The sequence below is a fragment of the Natrix helvetica genome (assembly GCF_964273705.1).
Source record: "Natrix helvetica genome assembly, chromosome: 1".
In the NCBI taxonomy this organism is placed as follows: Eukaryota; Metazoa; Chordata; class Lepidosauria; order Squamata; family Natricidae; genus Natrix; species Natrix helvetica.
This window is the reverse complement of record NC_138548.1, coordinates 338,627,109-338,644,360: the sequence shown is the minus strand read 5'-3', so window position 1 is coordinate 338,644,360 and position 17,252 is coordinate 338,627,109. Positions and strand designations below refer to the sequence as shown.

Here is a 17,252-nt window from a genome sequence, read left to right as displayed (position 1 = left end):
CACGTCCCTTTGGTCGGTCATGTTATAAACAGTAAACAGTAGTTGCTGCTACTACTGGTATGGCCGTACCTGGTCGTACCGCCCGGGACCCACCACTGGTAGACAAGATGGTGATAATACTGGTGATGATGCTACAGTATGTACAATTCCACCACATATGTATGCATCAGGCACATGATCGTTTATATCTAGAGATATACTTTTTACTACTCCTTTTAGAGTAATTAGGGCAATTGCTCTTTCCGTACTTCGGCTGCACTGTATCTCACCCATTCAAATTCTGCTCATTTATTTCTATTTATGAAGCTATTCCAGTCTTAACTGACTCAGAAGGATATGGCTTTTTTTTGCCACTTGCGATCTTAGGGCCTTCTAGGACTTTCATCCCATGTATAGATCTTGAATAACTACCAGTTCCTTTTTATCTACAAAGACATCTTATATCTGATCGGACTTTCCTTTCTGGTCTGCAGTCTCACAGTAGGAGACGGCCCAGGGATTTTATCTCATTAACTATATCTGTTGCTCCTTTTCTTAGTATTAATTTTTATTGAAGGATCTTTGTACAGAAAGTTTGAATTTTTTATCCTTTCAGTCTGCTTAACAGTATATCGCGGATCCCTTCTTTCCACTCTCTATCCTTTCTAATCATTAAAACGAAGTTTGCTTTATTTTCCATTTTCAGCAACAACAACAACAAAAAAGGGGGGTGTCTGTCACTTGCAGATATATTGTTGTCTTGTCCCTAATCAAAAAAGTCAATTTTGACATCTCTGCAAATGCTGTTATTTTCACCAACCCTTCATTCATTCCCTCGTTGTGAAAATGTATGATTAAGCTACGGATAAAGTTTATGAAGTCTTTAACAGTGCCAAAGTCTATTGAGCTTGCCAGATGCCATCTATTTTCTCAAGGCTAGCTTAATTATCATAAAAATGATATCATTCTTATATTGTTTTATGATTTCCAGAATATTGTCTGTTTTCTCTTCTCTTTCATAATCGGAGCAGCCCATTTTTGAAGGGTAGAAATCGATTACGTTGGAGTCCTGGGTGTTTCATTACCAACTAGACATCATTTTTAATGCACATCATCATCATGAGTTGGTAACTGATGATGATACCTAGTTGGATAATGAAATGTCTGCAGGCAAACAACCATGCTCAGAGAGAGCACGAAGGACTCCATAGTTCAGTGATGGCGAAACTTTTAGAAACCGAGTGCCCAAACTGCGCATGCATGCATGCCCAAACTAAAGGATGTGAATGCGTGCACGAACATGTTCAGGAATGCAGGGAAATGCATGCATGTGCAGCAGAGACCCAAAGACTAGTTGACCGGCGGGAGGTGAGCCATCCCAACACCGGCAGCGCGACGAGACCTTTTTCTTTCGTGAGCTTCTGTTTCATCGTTTGCAGGGAAACAGAAGCTCACGAAAGAAATCCCACAGAAATCTAACCTGGGTCAACGGCGCATGTGCCAGAAGAGAGGGCTCTGCGTGCCACTTCTAGCACACATGCCGTAGGTTATCCATCACGGCCATAGTTCAACCTTGGTCTACATATATTCTCTTCTATTGGAATGAATTACTTTGTTCTTCACTCACGTGCCTCCCAATGTAAATGTGACCTTTGGCATTTTAAAGCGTGCTTTTCCTTCTGATGTTGCCTCAGCTGCTCTTGTCTCCTTTGGTTGGTGCATTTCACTTTGTCAGAGCTAATTCCTGCAGTTCATTACATTTCACAGGGGCAGGAATAAACCACGTATAAATCAATGATTAACAGGATTTCTAATATCTTCTAATACCTAACAGCACAATGACTATCATACTTGTCCTATAAATAGAAAGTTGCTCATTTGAAACCTGGCAAAAGCATTGTCCTTTACCCAAAAACAACAACATTATTTCCCCCATGACCTACCTACTTTTCCCTTTCCTTTAAAAAAAAGTATTAAATAAATTCAGTGGTCTACCACTTCAATATTTTCCTAGTCATTTGGAGCAGAAGGGTTTCAGCTGTATTGCCCTGTGAATTAGCCAACAAACTCTTGGGGTTAGCTTGTAATGAAGTGAAATCAGGGGTGGGATCCTACCGGTTTAACAACTGGATCGCTGAGCGTGCGTGCATAATTTACAGAGAAATCACCTTCCGCGGCAATCCACTCTGCTGTGCCTATCAGCTGGGCTTCAGAAAATGGAATATAGATGAGTATAGCGTAAAGGTGGGCGGGTGGGCTGAAAGTGAGAGCGAACTGGTTCTCTCCCAGCTGATAGTCGGAGCTACTGGTTTGCCCAAACTGGGCCGAACCGGTAGAATCCCACCAGTAGTGGGTTCTGGATCCTGTTGCAATCGTACCCCGGTGTCCCCACATGAATGCTCGCAGCGCGCTCATGCATCCTTACATCTTGTGACGCCTCTGCGAGACTCCACGATGCTCCAGCTGCTCGGCGGAGCATCGCACAGGCGCCATGAGCTCCGTGCGCGTAAGCACTGAAGAGCTCAAATACAGGTAAGGAGCTCAGGTGGGCAGGTGGGCCCTCCGCAGCATCGTACTGGAACAGTACCTGGTACTCTGGGCAGGCACCGGTACGCCCGTACCAGGGCGTACCGCCTGCAACCCACCACTGAATCCCACCCCTGAGTGAAATACATCAACTAACTTGGAAAGGCATGCCTATGGTATCATAAATGGGAAAGGAGAATCCTAACCATTAGCAATGGGGTGATAAAGTGATGTTATCTCTCCCTGAACAGGTGGCTCACCCAATTCAGTGATGAGACAATTGTGAAAATGGGGATAAACTCCGAGTGAGAAATACTGAAATATTTCCTAGGAGGGAATATCCAATTAGAATGCTTGTCCCGGGATGCACAGGATGATAGTGGTAGTAGTACTTTCCTCAAAGTTGTAGAGCAGCTAAAGTATTTTCACTGGTTGCAGTGAATCAGCATTTATTTGGAAATAGCACCATGTGAATGACATAGCCATGTCCAGTAACAGACAAAGGGAGAAATCGTCATATGTCAACAGTCTTTAAGACTGGGCCCCTTAAATGGCAAGCAAATCCATTGGTTCTAGAATATAAACTCAGATCATTTCGATAGCGTACAGAAAAATTTCCCTACTTGTTGAACTAAGTCTTTCTTGTGGATAGTAACCCTCATCTCTCTTCTACTGTGAATAGGAGAGAAATGTGTTTGATTAAACCCAAGTCTACCTCACTTTGCATTTTGGAGCGAATGTGAATCAAAACATGCTTCTTTGTTCACAATCCATATATTTCTGAATTCTGCAACACAATTTCATTTTACTTGCAATTTTTAAACAAGTAGAAATGAGAGGAAAACCTATCATCTTTCTCTCATCTCTTTCCCTCTCCCCCCTCTCATCTATCTATCTATCTATCTATCTATCTATCTATCTATCTATCTATCTATCCATCCATCCATCCATCCATCCATCCATCCATCCATCTAATATCTATCTATCATGTATCTATCCATCATCTATCTATCTATCTATCTATCTATCTATCTATCTATCTATCTATCTATCTATCTATCTATCTATCATGTATCTATCATTATCTATCTATCTATCTATCTATCTATCTATCTATCTATCTATCTATCTATCTATCTATCTATCTATCTATCTATCTATCTATCTATCTATCTATCTATCTATCTATCTATCATGTATCTATCTATCATGTATCTATCATTATCTATCTATCTATCTATCTATCTATCTATCTATCTATCTATCTATCTATCTATCTATCTCCTATCTCACTAATCTATCTAATCTAATCTACTAATCTATCTAGCTATCTCTCTATCTCTCTAATCTATTTTATCTATCTACCTAGTAGCTAGCTATCATCCTCATTATCATCTGTTTCTGATAACAGTGAGCAGCAATGCATTATTCGTAGCAGCTCCTGCCCTATGAAACATTTCCCCCCTTGAGTTCTGGCAGGGCTCCACCCTCTTAGCTTCTCAGAAAGTCATTAAGAGTTGGCTCCCTCCCACCACAAGGCATTGGGGAAGCAAAATTGGAACTCAGGGAGGGATGCTGGGTATCAACTTTTCATGTTTGTTTGTTGACTTGTTATATTTTTGTGTGTTTATTATTGCTGTTAGCCACTCACAGTTATGTCTCACAAGATGGGCAGTCATATAAATCCAACAAGCAAAGGAACAAACAAGAAAACAAATCCTAGGGAAACTGCACAACAGCACCAGCCATCTGTTTGTAAGTGCCTATGATTTTCCTGTATAGTTTGTGCTTTGCATGGCTATGTGACCTCTCCTGGGATTTAAGCAAAGGAACACGAAAAGTGCTCTGCATGCAAATGCGCACTTTCCCAAAACCATGAAAGCAGATTTCTTCTGGAGATGGCTAGAAGAATACAGCTGTTCTACATTTCTTTCATGCCTTTTTTACAAAAAAGATTTCTATTAAATACATTTCTTAGTACTTAATAAACATTGTGTTGTCTGGTTATTTAATTTGCTTAATAATACAAATTTACATTCTTAATAGCCACCCCCTTTTTCAAACCACTGGTAAAATAAATCCCATGTTTGATAATATTCTACATCTTCTTTCTGTTTAATTTTTCAATGTCAATCTATCCATTTCTGCACAATCTAGTACAGTGATGGAGAACCTTTTTTTGTCTCGGGTGCAAAAAGCACATGCGCACGCTATTGCACACATTCGTGTGCCCACCCCCATAAGTTAATGCTCCCCCACGCCATGCCCCCTGCACATGCACTTGTGACCCCCCGCTGCTTCTCGCATGCGTGCACGTCTTTCTTGGAACCTGGGGAGGGCGAAAACGGCCTTCTTTCCTCCCGGAGGCCCTTCTGAGGCCAGAAACAGACTGTTTTCCAAATTCCGGGTTGCATCTTGAGCCATTTTTCTCCCTCCAGAGGCTTTAGGAGGCTTACCTAAAGCCTCCGGGGGGTGAAAAACAGCCCAACACGCAAACCGGAAGTTCAGGAGCGGACTTATGGGTTGCCCGTTGGGCCGTTTCTCTCCCTCTGGAGGTTTCAGCAGGCTTCCCAGGGAAGCCTCCAGAGGGCGAAAAACAGCCGAAAATCAAGGTCGAATATCAGCTGGCCAGTGCACGCATGCCATAAGTTCGCCATCACGGATCTAGTATCTTCCTGACTATCTCTTCATCTCGTGATGTACCTTCATTTTTCCAGTATTGTGTGAATATAATCCTCGCTGCTGTTAAGACGTGTAATATTTACATAATAATAATAATAATAATAATAATAATAATAATAATAATAATAATAATAATAATAATAATAATAATAATAATAATAATATTTAATGCTTCTAGACCGCCCCCTCTCCCGCAAGGGACTCGGGGCGGTGTACAGTTCATACAAAATATAACAGGATACAATAAAATTAAATAAAATATGTACAGTTGACAATTGACATGGAGGAGGTTAAAATGTAGTTAAAAGAACTGTACAAAGCAGATACAAAATAAATTCAAACCCCTAAAAACAAATACAGTAGATTAAAAAACCCCTAAAATAACCAGATATAATACATTTGCCAGGAGGGACAGTTGAATTATGCCAGGCCTGCCAGTCGGAACAGGTGGGTCTTCAGTTTTTGCCGGAAGGAGCAGAGGTCAGAAGTGGTTCTAATGTCGGGGGGAGGTCATTCCAGAGGGTTGGGCCCATCACAGAGAAGGCCCTACTCCTCGGTGTCGCCCGCTGGCATTGCCTAGTGGACGGCACCAGGAGAAGTCCCTCCCTGTGTGAGCGTATTGGCCGCAGGGATGTATGTGGGAGGATGCGATCCCGCAAGTAACTAGGTGCCGTGCCATGGAGCGCTTTAAAGATGGTAATCAGCACCTTGAAACGCACCCGGAAAACCACAGGCAGCCAGTGCAGCTCGCGCAGGAGAGGTGTTACGTGGGAGTACCTCGTACTCCCCATCACAGCCCGCGCGGCTGCGTTCTGAACTAACTGCAGTCTCCGGGCGCGTCCCAAGGGCAGCCCCATGTAGAGAGCGTTGCAGTAATCCAGGCGGGACGTCACCAGCGCATGAGTGACCGTGCGTAGGGCATCCCGGTCCAGTAGGGGGCGCAATTGGCGCACCAGGCGAACCTGGTGGAACGTCCCCCTTGCCACGGCTGCCACATGGTCATCCATTGACAGCCGGGCATCAAGGAGGACGCCCAAATTGCGCGCCCGTTCCACAGGGGGCAATTGTTCGCCCCCTATGGCCAGCGATGGGATCAGCTGGCTGAACCGAGGTGCCGGTAGCCACAGCCACTCAGTCTTGGAGGGGTTGAGTTTAAGTCTGTTGTCCCCCATCCAGACCCCGACGGCCTCCATACTTTTCTTATTCATTTTTTCTGATATTATACCTGATAAAAACAATAGTCATGCCTTTTAGATGTTATGACAATTGTATTTTTCTTCTAACCAGACCAGATTCCCATATTTAGTGGGAAACAATGCATTAAATAGTAAAAATATTTGCTTCAGAACAGCACTCCAACTGGAAGCCTCATTGATTTCAGAAGAAGCAATCAAGGAACCAGGACAAGTCACATGGAATATGATTGAGCCTTTGGAAAAACTCACCATTAACAAGTGCAATGTTCAAACCTCGACCGATGTTATTTTTCACATTGCTCATTATCCTAAAAAATGCAAACGAAGACAGAGATTGAGAGTTGAAGTTCCACCAGCATGACTGGTAAAGACAAACACCAAAGCCTATGAAATGAATATGTACAACAAGTACACCGACTGCACCAAACTTACATGTTGCCATCAAAGCATATGGAAGGACCAACCACATTTGCTGCACCACTGATGATTTTGAATGCAAAAGTATATTCGGGACATGGTCTTCTGTTATTGCACTTATTTGGTGCTAGTGGTGTTTCTGGCAAGAAAATTAAGAAGGGATTTTTAAAAAAAGAAGGTATCCCGTAAATTATATTATGTGAGAGATCTCTTCTGTTAATTGGGACCCATCTACCACATCATTAATACAAGTTCTGTACAAGTAAGTCTCTGACTTATAATCATTAAGCAACCATGCACAGTTACCATGGCGGTGAATTTTTTATTTTTTTGCGACCAGTCCTTCTAGCAGGGGTGTCCAAACTTGGGAACTTTAAGACTTGGGAACTTCAACTCCCAGAATTCCCCTGCCTTATAGTTATGATTATCACAGAATTCCCCACAAGTCACGCAGTTTCCTTTAAAACGATCTGCGCATGCGCACAGCACTACACAACAAATGAAAATTACATTTTTAAAATGAAGATTGTTCTGCGCATGTGCAGAACAGAAAATCAAGGCGGCATTGCCGATCATAGAACTGGTATGATCACGTATCCGCCGGAGTTGCTACCTATTTGGCTGAACCGGACTGAATAGGTAGGACCCTACCTCTGGTGTGTGTAACATATGATCATCATTCATGACCTTCTCAGCTGGCATCTACCAAGAGAGTCAATGGGGGAGCCAGATTCCCCAATCACACGATTCAGTTACCAACTACAGTGATTTGCTTAAAAACCATGGCAAAAGAGATAATAAAGTTGATCCTTGCTTAGCAATGGAAATTCTGCTCCCAGTTGTGGTCATGTGTCAAGGGCCAGCCTGTACATTTCCCCCAAATATTTCCAATCATTTTATGGGTGCACGGGACCAAGAATGATATTGGCCATCTGTTGAATGTCCATTTTGCTTTGTGATAGCCTTCCTTGTCTGTTTCCACCCATTAATGTCTCTCTTTCTGAATGGTCAGAGCAAAGCCTAGTTAGTAATTTTCTGTTGGAAACTGTATCAATGACCTTAATTGCATTGAGATACCAGCTGACAGGGTCAAGGCTAGAGTTTGGCTGTCTTAGGTCCACTACTGATGTCGACAACGTATTCCATTTGATAGGTCCAGTTGGACAATACTAATTGGAGCACTGCCTCCAGCCAGAGGCAGCCAGATAACTCTGCCATGCATCATTGATAGTAGTAAGGATGCCAATGACCCCTCCAAATGTGGAGCCAGCCCTGCATCTGATGAGGAAAAGAAAGGAACTAGGTCTCAGACATCAATAGGTAAACTCTATTAGCATCAGTGATCATGTCTGAGCTTCAACTGGTCCTGGGGTGGGTTTCTGTTGGCATTGCTGCCGGTTCAGTGTGGGTGCGATTTTGCCTATAAATAGATCTGCGCGGGTGCAGAACATTTAAAAAGGTCAAAAAAAGATATTGTGGCGACCAGGGAACCGGTTTGTGGGTGTGGTGAGAATGCCGCCCCTACCGGTTCAGAGACCCAGTTGCCATTTCCACTACCAGTTCCACCAAACCGGTGCGATCCGGTAGGAACTCACCTCTGAACTGGTCCTAAAAGTTGTTGGGGTAGAATTTGTTAGTTTGGATTAGACAAAAAAGGACCAGACACACTAAGAAGGATTTCTTGGACCTCTTAATCTAAGAGACCAAGTATATGGGCTCCTTTACTTTCTGTACCAATACATTTGCAAGGAAAGGAAAGGAAAAGAAGCCATTTTGTCCTGGTTCTTAATCAGGGGTGAAATCCAGCAGGTTCTGACAGGTTCTGGAGAACCGGTAGCAGAAATTTTGAGTAGTTCGGAGAGCCGGCAAATGCCATCTTTGGCCCCAGAGTGGGATGGGAATGGAGACTTTGCAGTATCCTTCCCCTGCCATGCCCACCAAGCCTCTTAATTGAGGGGAAAATATCACGGCAGCTTTGTCTTCTCATCTTTACAAGAAAGGAGACAAAGGTGTGCATGGAGAAGAAGGCTGGCTGGAACAAGGAGGAGGAAAAGTAGACCTTGGACATTCTGGGGGTGACCAATGTTTATTCTCAGGGGTTTGGTCCTGAGGGGCTTTGTCCTAAAATTATAACCACAGAAAACTATGGTTCTGATAAAAAGATAAAAAGAAAAAGAAAGAATACTGAAAGAAATGTACTCACTTGTACTTGATCCAGTGCGTGACTCTGCAGAAGCCATCAGAAAAGACAAAACAGAGTATTTTAAATCAGATTAGAATCAGCTCTCTTACTGATTGTTTTATGAATGGATTTGAGAGCCTCCAGAATAAAAGGGACCAAAACCTTTTGGTCTCATTCATTTAAAAGTTGACCACTGAAAAATATGCTATGGGTTACAGCAGGGGTGTCCAAACTTGGGAACTTTAAGACTTGTGGACTTTAACTCCCAGAATTCCCCAGCCAGCATGGCTGGCTGGGGAATTCTGGGAGTTGAAGTCCACTAGTCTTAAAGTTCCCAAGTTTGGACACCCCTGGGTTACAGTATAGTTCCTTGTCCCCACAAAAAAGAAATCTCTGAGGTAATCCTCATGATTTGAAAGCAAAGCAAAGCTTTGCCTCACAAAATCCTAGGTTTTTTTTCTTTTTTCTTTTAAGTGAGAGATAACAGAAATAGATATTGCATGCTTCCATGATTCATCAAAATAGATAAAATGAGGTGTGGAAGGTAGCAGTTTTCCCTCAAAGTCTAGTGGCCTAAAAGAATTCATTTTACTCTCTATATTTAAATAAGATGTTATCACTAGGACTCCTAAAGGAGTATTTATAAATTAAAATAATTTATCACTTTAATTTCCCACTTGTTTCCTATAATTGAGTGAACTGATAAAGTGTAATAATTTAATTGCATAACATGGCATGAATACATATGTGAACAGTTTTTATTGTACTTGAAAGATGAAGATTTTTTTGCAGTTTTTTCCCTTTCTTTCACTTCCTTCTCTTTTATGTATACAATAAAACATATGAAAGAGATACTATTGCAGTGAAATTTGACTAGTCTGGGGCTGGCTATTTTAGGCTGTGTTGATGAAATTCAGCAGAACAACTGAATGCAATGGTGCAATTGCCTATCACCTGAAGATTAGAGAGAATTGAAGAGAAGTGATGGAATTAATGGGTCTCCAAAAGATTTTCTATTCCACTGTAAAACTCACAAAATTTGCCTCAACACCTGCAATAATATTACACACTCACAGCCCACTTCAGTCTTCAAGAAGTTCAGGAGGCTGAGCTATGACTCCTGAACTGCAACAGTTACCCAAGTTTCATCTACTACAAAACCCAGTTTGACTTTGGAGACCAGCAATAGAATTATGCAAGACTTCAGCCTTCTAATCTGATGTCTGAAAGCAGGGACGAAGACATAATTGTAGTCATAAACTCTCAAAATCCTCTCTGTGCTTTACGTTCCTAGGTTAAGTAAAAAAAAAATGCCCAAAGGATCTTCTGTTTGTGCTTTTGGGATTTTAAATAGAACCAACATGTACTAGAGAAAGTTATTATAGGAAACTTCTCAATTTGGTGAAACTTCTACTGATATTCACAAGTGGAATCTCCATTAGATGTTTCTCCTTGACTTGCAAGGGTGTAAGTGGATGGAGATTAGAAAGTGGAGGATTGAATTTGCATGTAAAAAAGAGCTTATATCTCTAATAACTTTTAGCCCTAAGATGATATGAGCATACAGAACATTTATTAACTCACATTTCTACCTGGCCACAATCCAAAGACTCCTGGGGACTAACACAAGCAAATATTTGCCTTTTAGGTGGAAATTCAGATGACTGATTTGTTTAACGTTTTCTCTACTGGTTCCCATTAAAAGAAAATATCAAAGCAGTTTAATCAGTACAGAACAATATAAAACAGGAAAATAAGAAGGAACAAGAATATTATGAATCTGAAACATTATCTCTGTACTATGCTCTAGCAGAAGCCAGAAACGGCATCTGATCTTAAGGTCCACACGTGCCCCCATCAAGACAAATAATTTCAGGGACAAATGTTTCAGTGAATGAAACTGTTCCCATGTTGACCCTTATTTTCAGTCACCCTCTACCCTATCTTCCTCTGCTCTGGTGGAAGCTATTACTATAATCTTCTTCTGCAGAAAGGAAGTCTTTTTCTATTTAGAGTAGAGAGAAAAGACAGCCCTTCCTATTTTTTCCTAGAGGAATGTTCAATCCCAGTCACATCTTAAATATGGAAGGAAGACTTGATCTTTTCCTGCTCTTGCACTCTAAGAACATGAGCCTGGGGAAATTGTAGGAGAAGAACTGCTTTACCTTATGGTGAGAAAAAAAACAGGAGTCAATACAATAGCAGAGTTGGAAGGGACCTTGGAGGTCATCTAGTCCAACCCCCTGCCTAGGCAGGAAACCCTATACCATTTCAGACAAATGTCTATCCAACATCTTCTTAAAGACTTCCAGTGTTGGGGCATTCACAACTTCTGGAGGCAAGCTGTTCCACTGATTAATTGTTCTCACTGTCAGGAAATTTCTCCTTAGTTTTAAGTTGCTTCTCTCCTTGATTAGTTTCCACCCATTGCTTCTTGTTCTACCCTCAGGTGCTTTGGATAATAGTTTGACTCCCTCTTCTTTGTGGCAACCCCTGAGATATTGGAAGACTGCTATCATGTCTCCCATAGTCCTTCTTTCTATTAAACTAGACATATCTAGTTCCTGCAACCATTCTTCATATGTTTTAGTCTCCAGTCCCCTAATCATCTTTGTTGTTCTTCTCTGCACTCTTTCTAGAGTCTCCACATCTTTTTTTACATCATGGTGACCAAAAGGCAGGTGGGAAATACTTGTTTCCCACCTGTGCCCTTTCATGATCTTTTGGAACTCTAGGGAGAACAAGAAATAAGGATTGCATCATCTGAGTACATTGATTTTATGATCTTGCAGCCTGCTAAATTGAGGGCGTTGTTGTCAGATTTGTTCATGGATTCAATCACAACGTTAATGAACAGATTAAACAGGGAAGGGGCAGCTGTATATTTATCAACCAGAGACAGGGATGGGTTTCAACCCGTACGGTCCGATACAGCCGTACTGGATGGTGAAATTTAGTGTGGCTTCCCATACCCATTGGTCAGGAGGCCCTATACCAGAACACTCCTTCCCCTCATTCGCTCTTTCACTTGCCCTGCCCATCCTCACCATGCTGCTGAAGAGTTCTCAGAAGAAGAACCAGAAGGAGAAAGAACTGGTGAGTGGCCGGGGTGGGGGAGGATGTTGGGGAAGAGGGAAGAGTCAGAGGGGCTGCTAGAAGAGTGTATGCATGTGCATAGGCTGTGGGTTTTAAAAAACACCTGAGTGAATCTAGGAAGAGGGAAGAGGCAGAGGGGCTGGAAGATACTATAGGAACACATGCTTCCAGCCCCTCTGACTCTTCCCTCTTTCTGGGTTCACTCAGACGTTTTTAAAACCCACAGCCTGTGCACAGCCCTCACTCTTCCAGCCCCTCTGCCTCTTCCCTCTTCCTGGATTCACTCAGACATTTTTAAAACTCACAGCCTGTGCACAGGACACACGCTTCCAGCCCCTCTGCCTCTTCCCTCTTCCTGGATTCACTCAGACAACTTTAAAACCCACAGCCTGTGCACATGCACACACTCTTCCACTCTTTTAAAAATATGCAACAAATCCAGTCGTGAAATTTCCTCGCTCCTAAATATTCCACAATCAACTGTCAGCTGTATTACAGTAAGTTCATATGCGAGTAAAGGCAGGTGAGCGAATATTTTTGGCAATATAGTATATTTTGCACCCATGAAGAAAGACTGGGCCATCCTATCTTCAAAACAAAAGACCTTCAGCTCCAGGGTGATAGAATTAAGAACAGGATATGATCCTTCAGGTCATAATAGGATTAACCCACCACTATTTAGCAGAAGACACAGAGCTCACTACATTGCACAATCTCCTAAGGGTATTTCAGTCATTTCAAACTTCAACCAAATTTGGGAGCTCAGACAAACACCTAGGATTTGCATTTTCTCTTCTGCCTATGGAGCCAGCTATGACCCCTGCATAACCCTACATCACCCCATGAGAGTCTGACAACAGCCAATAGAATAAATGTTCTTGCCCAGGAACAGGAAGCTCAAATGCAAAGCTCCAAGAAGGTATATGAACCCATCACTATCAACTCCATGTGGCCAGCTGATGAGAGCCACAAACCCATGTGGTACGACTTCATCAAAAAACATGTTTCCTATCAGCCTCTATGTTTCCAGTGTCTTTTTCCCAACTTGGAACTGAACTAGATGGATATTTCTCCCAACAATGTCATGCAGACAATCCATTCTTCCCAGGACTGCAGTTTAGATGGAAAAGATGGAAAACAGCAAAAGAGACTCTTTTCCTTTTATTTTTTTGTGGCATTAAGCTGGAAGAGCCTAGTGGGCAAAAGAAGAAGGAAAAAAAGATGGAACGGAGCCGAGATGAAAGAAGTATCATTTATTATAACTTACTCAGCCACGTCTTCACATTGATTGAATGCACGCTTGTGTTCTTCAAATAGGTGCTGGCAAAAAGCCAGGTTGCAACTAAAGTAAACAGCACCACCACAATCCTCAGCACACCTAGGCCAGATGGAAGACAGAAGGTCAGGTACAAGACGAATTGAGAAAGCTGGGTGTGTTACCAAATAAATTCATAACAACCAATTTTTGCTCTGCAGCCTAAATGTCAACAATATCACCAATCCTTTTATGTGTCATCTCATTTTCATTCAATCTATTCAACAGTCCATAGTTAAAGTAATCCATGGCTTATGGCTTGTTCAACCTCTGCCAAGATTCATGTTGTTACTTGCAAAATCATGTCCGACCCATCCTGACTCCATGGATAACGTTTCTCCAGGCCTTCCTGTCCTCTACCATCCTCTGGAGTCCATTTAAGCTCACGCTTACTGCTTCTGGAACTCCATCCAGCCACCTCATTCTCTGTCATCCCCTTCTTCTTTTGCCCTCATTCTTTTCCAGCATTAGGCTCTTCTCCAGTGAGTCCTTCCTTCTCATTAGGTGGCCAAAGTACTTGAGTTTCATTTTCAGGATCTGGCCTTCTAAAGAGCAGTCAGGGTTGATCTCCTCTAGGACTCACTAGTTTGATCGCTTTGCAGTCCAAGGGACTCGCAGGAGTCTCCTCCAGCACCAAAGGCCTCAATTCTTTGGTGCTCAGCCTTCCTTATGGTCCAACTTTCACAGCCATACATTGCAACTGGGAAAACCATAGCCTTCACTATATGCACTTTCGTTGGCAGGGTAATGTCTCTGCTTTTCAGTATGCTGTCTAGATTTGCCATAGCTTTCAATCCCAGGAGCAAGTGTCTTTTAATTTCTTGGCTGTAGTTCCCATCTGCGGTGATCTTGGAGCCCAGGAAAATAAAATCTGCCACTAGCCAAGATTCATACATTCTACCAAGTTGCACTGTGGTTTGTTTGGATTTTGTGAATTGTAAACCATGGCTTATGGCTTGGGATGACATGTAAAACCAGCCACCGAGTCATTATGCAGCCAATAAACAAGGATGATAATATAGAAAATGAAGGATCCTCTGAATAATGGAGGTCAGAATGTTTGTTTGTTTTGTTTGTTTTGTTGGATTTATATGCTGCTCTTCTCCCAAAGGACTCAGGGCAGCGTACAGCGTTAAAAACACATATTACAAAACTTAAAAGAAAACTTAAAAGAATGGAGAAAATATGCAAGACAAAGCTAGGTGAGGGCAAATCCAGGTGCTGAATTCAGTCCTTTCAGTCCTCACAAAATTACTTTTTGTGAGGAAAACTTTCCTCACAAAACCCTGGAAAATTAACAATGATGACCTGTTTTTGGAAGGACTATCATAACCAACTTGTACAATGACAGAGATAGTGAGGAGGAGGAGGAGAAGTGGCCACAGATTTCTGAAAGTGGAAATAATAAAAGATTAAGGTTTTGTGCACCTCATAAAACCTTAATCTAAGGAAAATAATACAATACAATACAATACAATAGTAGAGTTGGAAGGGACCTTGGAGGTCTTCTAGTCCAACCCCCTGCCTAGGCAGGGGACCCTATACCATTTCAGACAAATGGCTATCCAACATCTTCTTAAAGACTTCCAGTGTTGGGGCATTCACAACTTCTGGAGGCAAGCTGTTCCACTGATTAATTGTTCTAACTGTCAGAAAATTTCCCCTCAGTTCTAAGTTGCTTCTCTCCTTGATTAGTTTCCACCCATTGCTTCTTGTTCTACCCTCAGAGGCCTTGGAGAATAGTTTGACTCCCTCTTCTTTGTGGCAACCTCTGAGATATTGGAACACTGCTATCATGTCTCCCCTAGTCCTTCTTTCTCTTAAGCTAAACATACCCAGTTCCTGCAACCGTTCTTCATATGTTTTAGTCTCCAGTCCCCTAATCATCTTTGTTGCTCTTCTCTGCACTCTTTCTAGAGTCTCCACATCTTTTTTACATCGTGGTGACCAGAACTGAATGCAGTATTCCAAGTGTGGCCTTACCAAGGCATTATAAAGTGGTATTAACACTTCACGTGCTCTTGATTCTATCCCTCTGTTGATGCAGCCTAGGACTGTGTTGGCTTTTTTGGCAGCTGCTGCACACTGCTGGCTCATATTTAAATGGTTGTCCACTAGGACTCCAAGATCCCTTTCACAGTTACTACTACTGAGCAAGGTATCACCTATACTGTACCTGTGCATTCCATTTTTGTTGCCTAAATGTAGAACCTTACTCTTTTTACCATTGAATTTCATTTTATTAGATAGTGCCCAATGTTCAAGTGTGTCAAGATCCTTCTGTATCTTAAGCCTATCTTCTGGAGTGTTGGCTATTCCTGCCAGCTTGGTGTCATCTGCAAATTTGATGAGTTCCCCATTTATTCCCTCATCCAAATCATTGATGAAGATGTTGAATAGTACTGGGCCCAAAACAGAGCCTTGGGGTACTCCACTGCATACTTCCCTCCATGTAGATGCAGTTCCATTGAGAACTACACGTTGAGTGCGGTTGGTCAGCCAGTTACGAATCCATCTGGTGGTGATGCTATATAACCCACATTCTTCTACTTTATCTAGTAGTAGGTTATGGTCTACCTTATCAAAAGCCTTACTGAAGTCCAAGTAAACTATATCGACAGCATTCCTCTGGTCCACTAATTTTGTCACATTATCAAAGAATGCAATAAGATTATTGCATTCTTAATAACAAATATTAAGGCCCCCAATAATGTAACTTTTCAGTTCATTCGTTGGATCCCTCTCTAAAACAGTATGCTTGAACAAGCTAAAGCAAATTCATAAAGAGAGAAGCAAAGACAGATACAACGGTTTTAGGCTGTAGCAAAGTTTTGTTTTAGAGCCTGAACCTTGCAATCCTACAGAATAAATTTTGTATCAACATAGATTTGAATTCTCCAGGTCAAATCCATTCTTCCAAATCCATGTATTTGATTATTCCAGCTGGGAGCATTCCTGCAAATTCCCATGCTAGGTGATATCAACTTTGGGAGTTGCACATTTTACGTTTCTGTTTTAATTACTCTTGCATGCTACAAGGTAGGCCATGGGTATTGCAGTTTAGAGGTCAAACAAACAATCAGATGTCTGTTGGTAAGAAAGGCATGAAATGCCATTTTCTATTCATTTGCCAGTCAGGAGATTTAAAATATGAATCTGCCCATCCAGGCAGGCTGGCCACCAGCTTAGCAGAGAGAACAGTGGCCAATATATCACCAGGGACTACAATAAGGACTGCTAGAGAGGACAAAGTATAGTTCTTTTGGGTCAATAATTCACTCTCAACTTGTAATGTTATGGAGAAATAACCTTGGGAGATGGAAAAGAGCTGCAGTCAGTCAGATAAGAGGCAGCTTAGCCTGCAGCAGGAATGTGATTGTGGTAAGTGGCATAAACTGTCTCTAGCTTCTTGGGCTGTTAAGAAGAGTCCAAGAAGTTGGGCTGTTATTGTGTTGCAACAGGGGAGAAATCCACTTTCAGATTTGTGGGATTCTGTTAATGTAGCCTTACAATAAAGTAGACTCTGCTCATATTTCCTGCCTAGACCCCCCCCCCCCACAAGGCTGACACAACTCCATCTAATTAATATGGTGGTAGGGAAAATGGGAGGAAAATTAAGCCAACCCTACAACTGTAACTCAAATCCTCTGCCTGCTTGTTCCTTCCCAAGATCTTTTATCTGACCCTGAAAGAGAAGGAACTTTGAAGTTGGACAATGTCATAGATCTTTACAAAGCTGCTAGACCAGTTAGTTCCCACACTCTGGGTGGGGGACTCAGAAACTTTCCATGTGTAGTCAGTGCCTCAAATGAATGGGCAGCCACTGAAAGGAACATTCAAAAAGCAGGATGCTGCTGGA

The 17,252-nt window shown here is 42.0% G+C and overlaps 1 protein-coding gene across 3 annotated transcripts in view; it reads right to left on the bottom strand.

Annotated features, from left to right (window-relative positions):
• FAM3D (FAM3 metabolism regulating signaling molecule D) overlaps positions 1–17,252 on the bottom strand; it is a 42,237-nt gene that overhangs the window by 15,369 nt on the left and 9,616 nt on the right. For all 3 annotated transcript variants that reach the window (XR_014173688.1, XM_081934367.1, XM_081934368.1), the window contains 4 exons: positions 13,346–13,456; positions 9,004–9,027; positions 6,816–6,939; positions 6,633–6,691 (listed from right to left, as the gene is read on the bottom strand). Coding sequence is in view for 2 of the 3 variants with exons in the window: in XM_081934367.1 (XP_081790493.1) it covers positions 6,633–6,691; positions 6,816–6,939; positions 9,004–9,027; positions 13,346–13,456 (318 nt within the window). In the remaining variant the exon portion in view is untranslated. The remainder of the gene's footprint in view (positions 1–6,632; positions 6,692–6,815; positions 6,940–9,003; positions 9,028–13,345; positions 13,457–17,252) is intronic.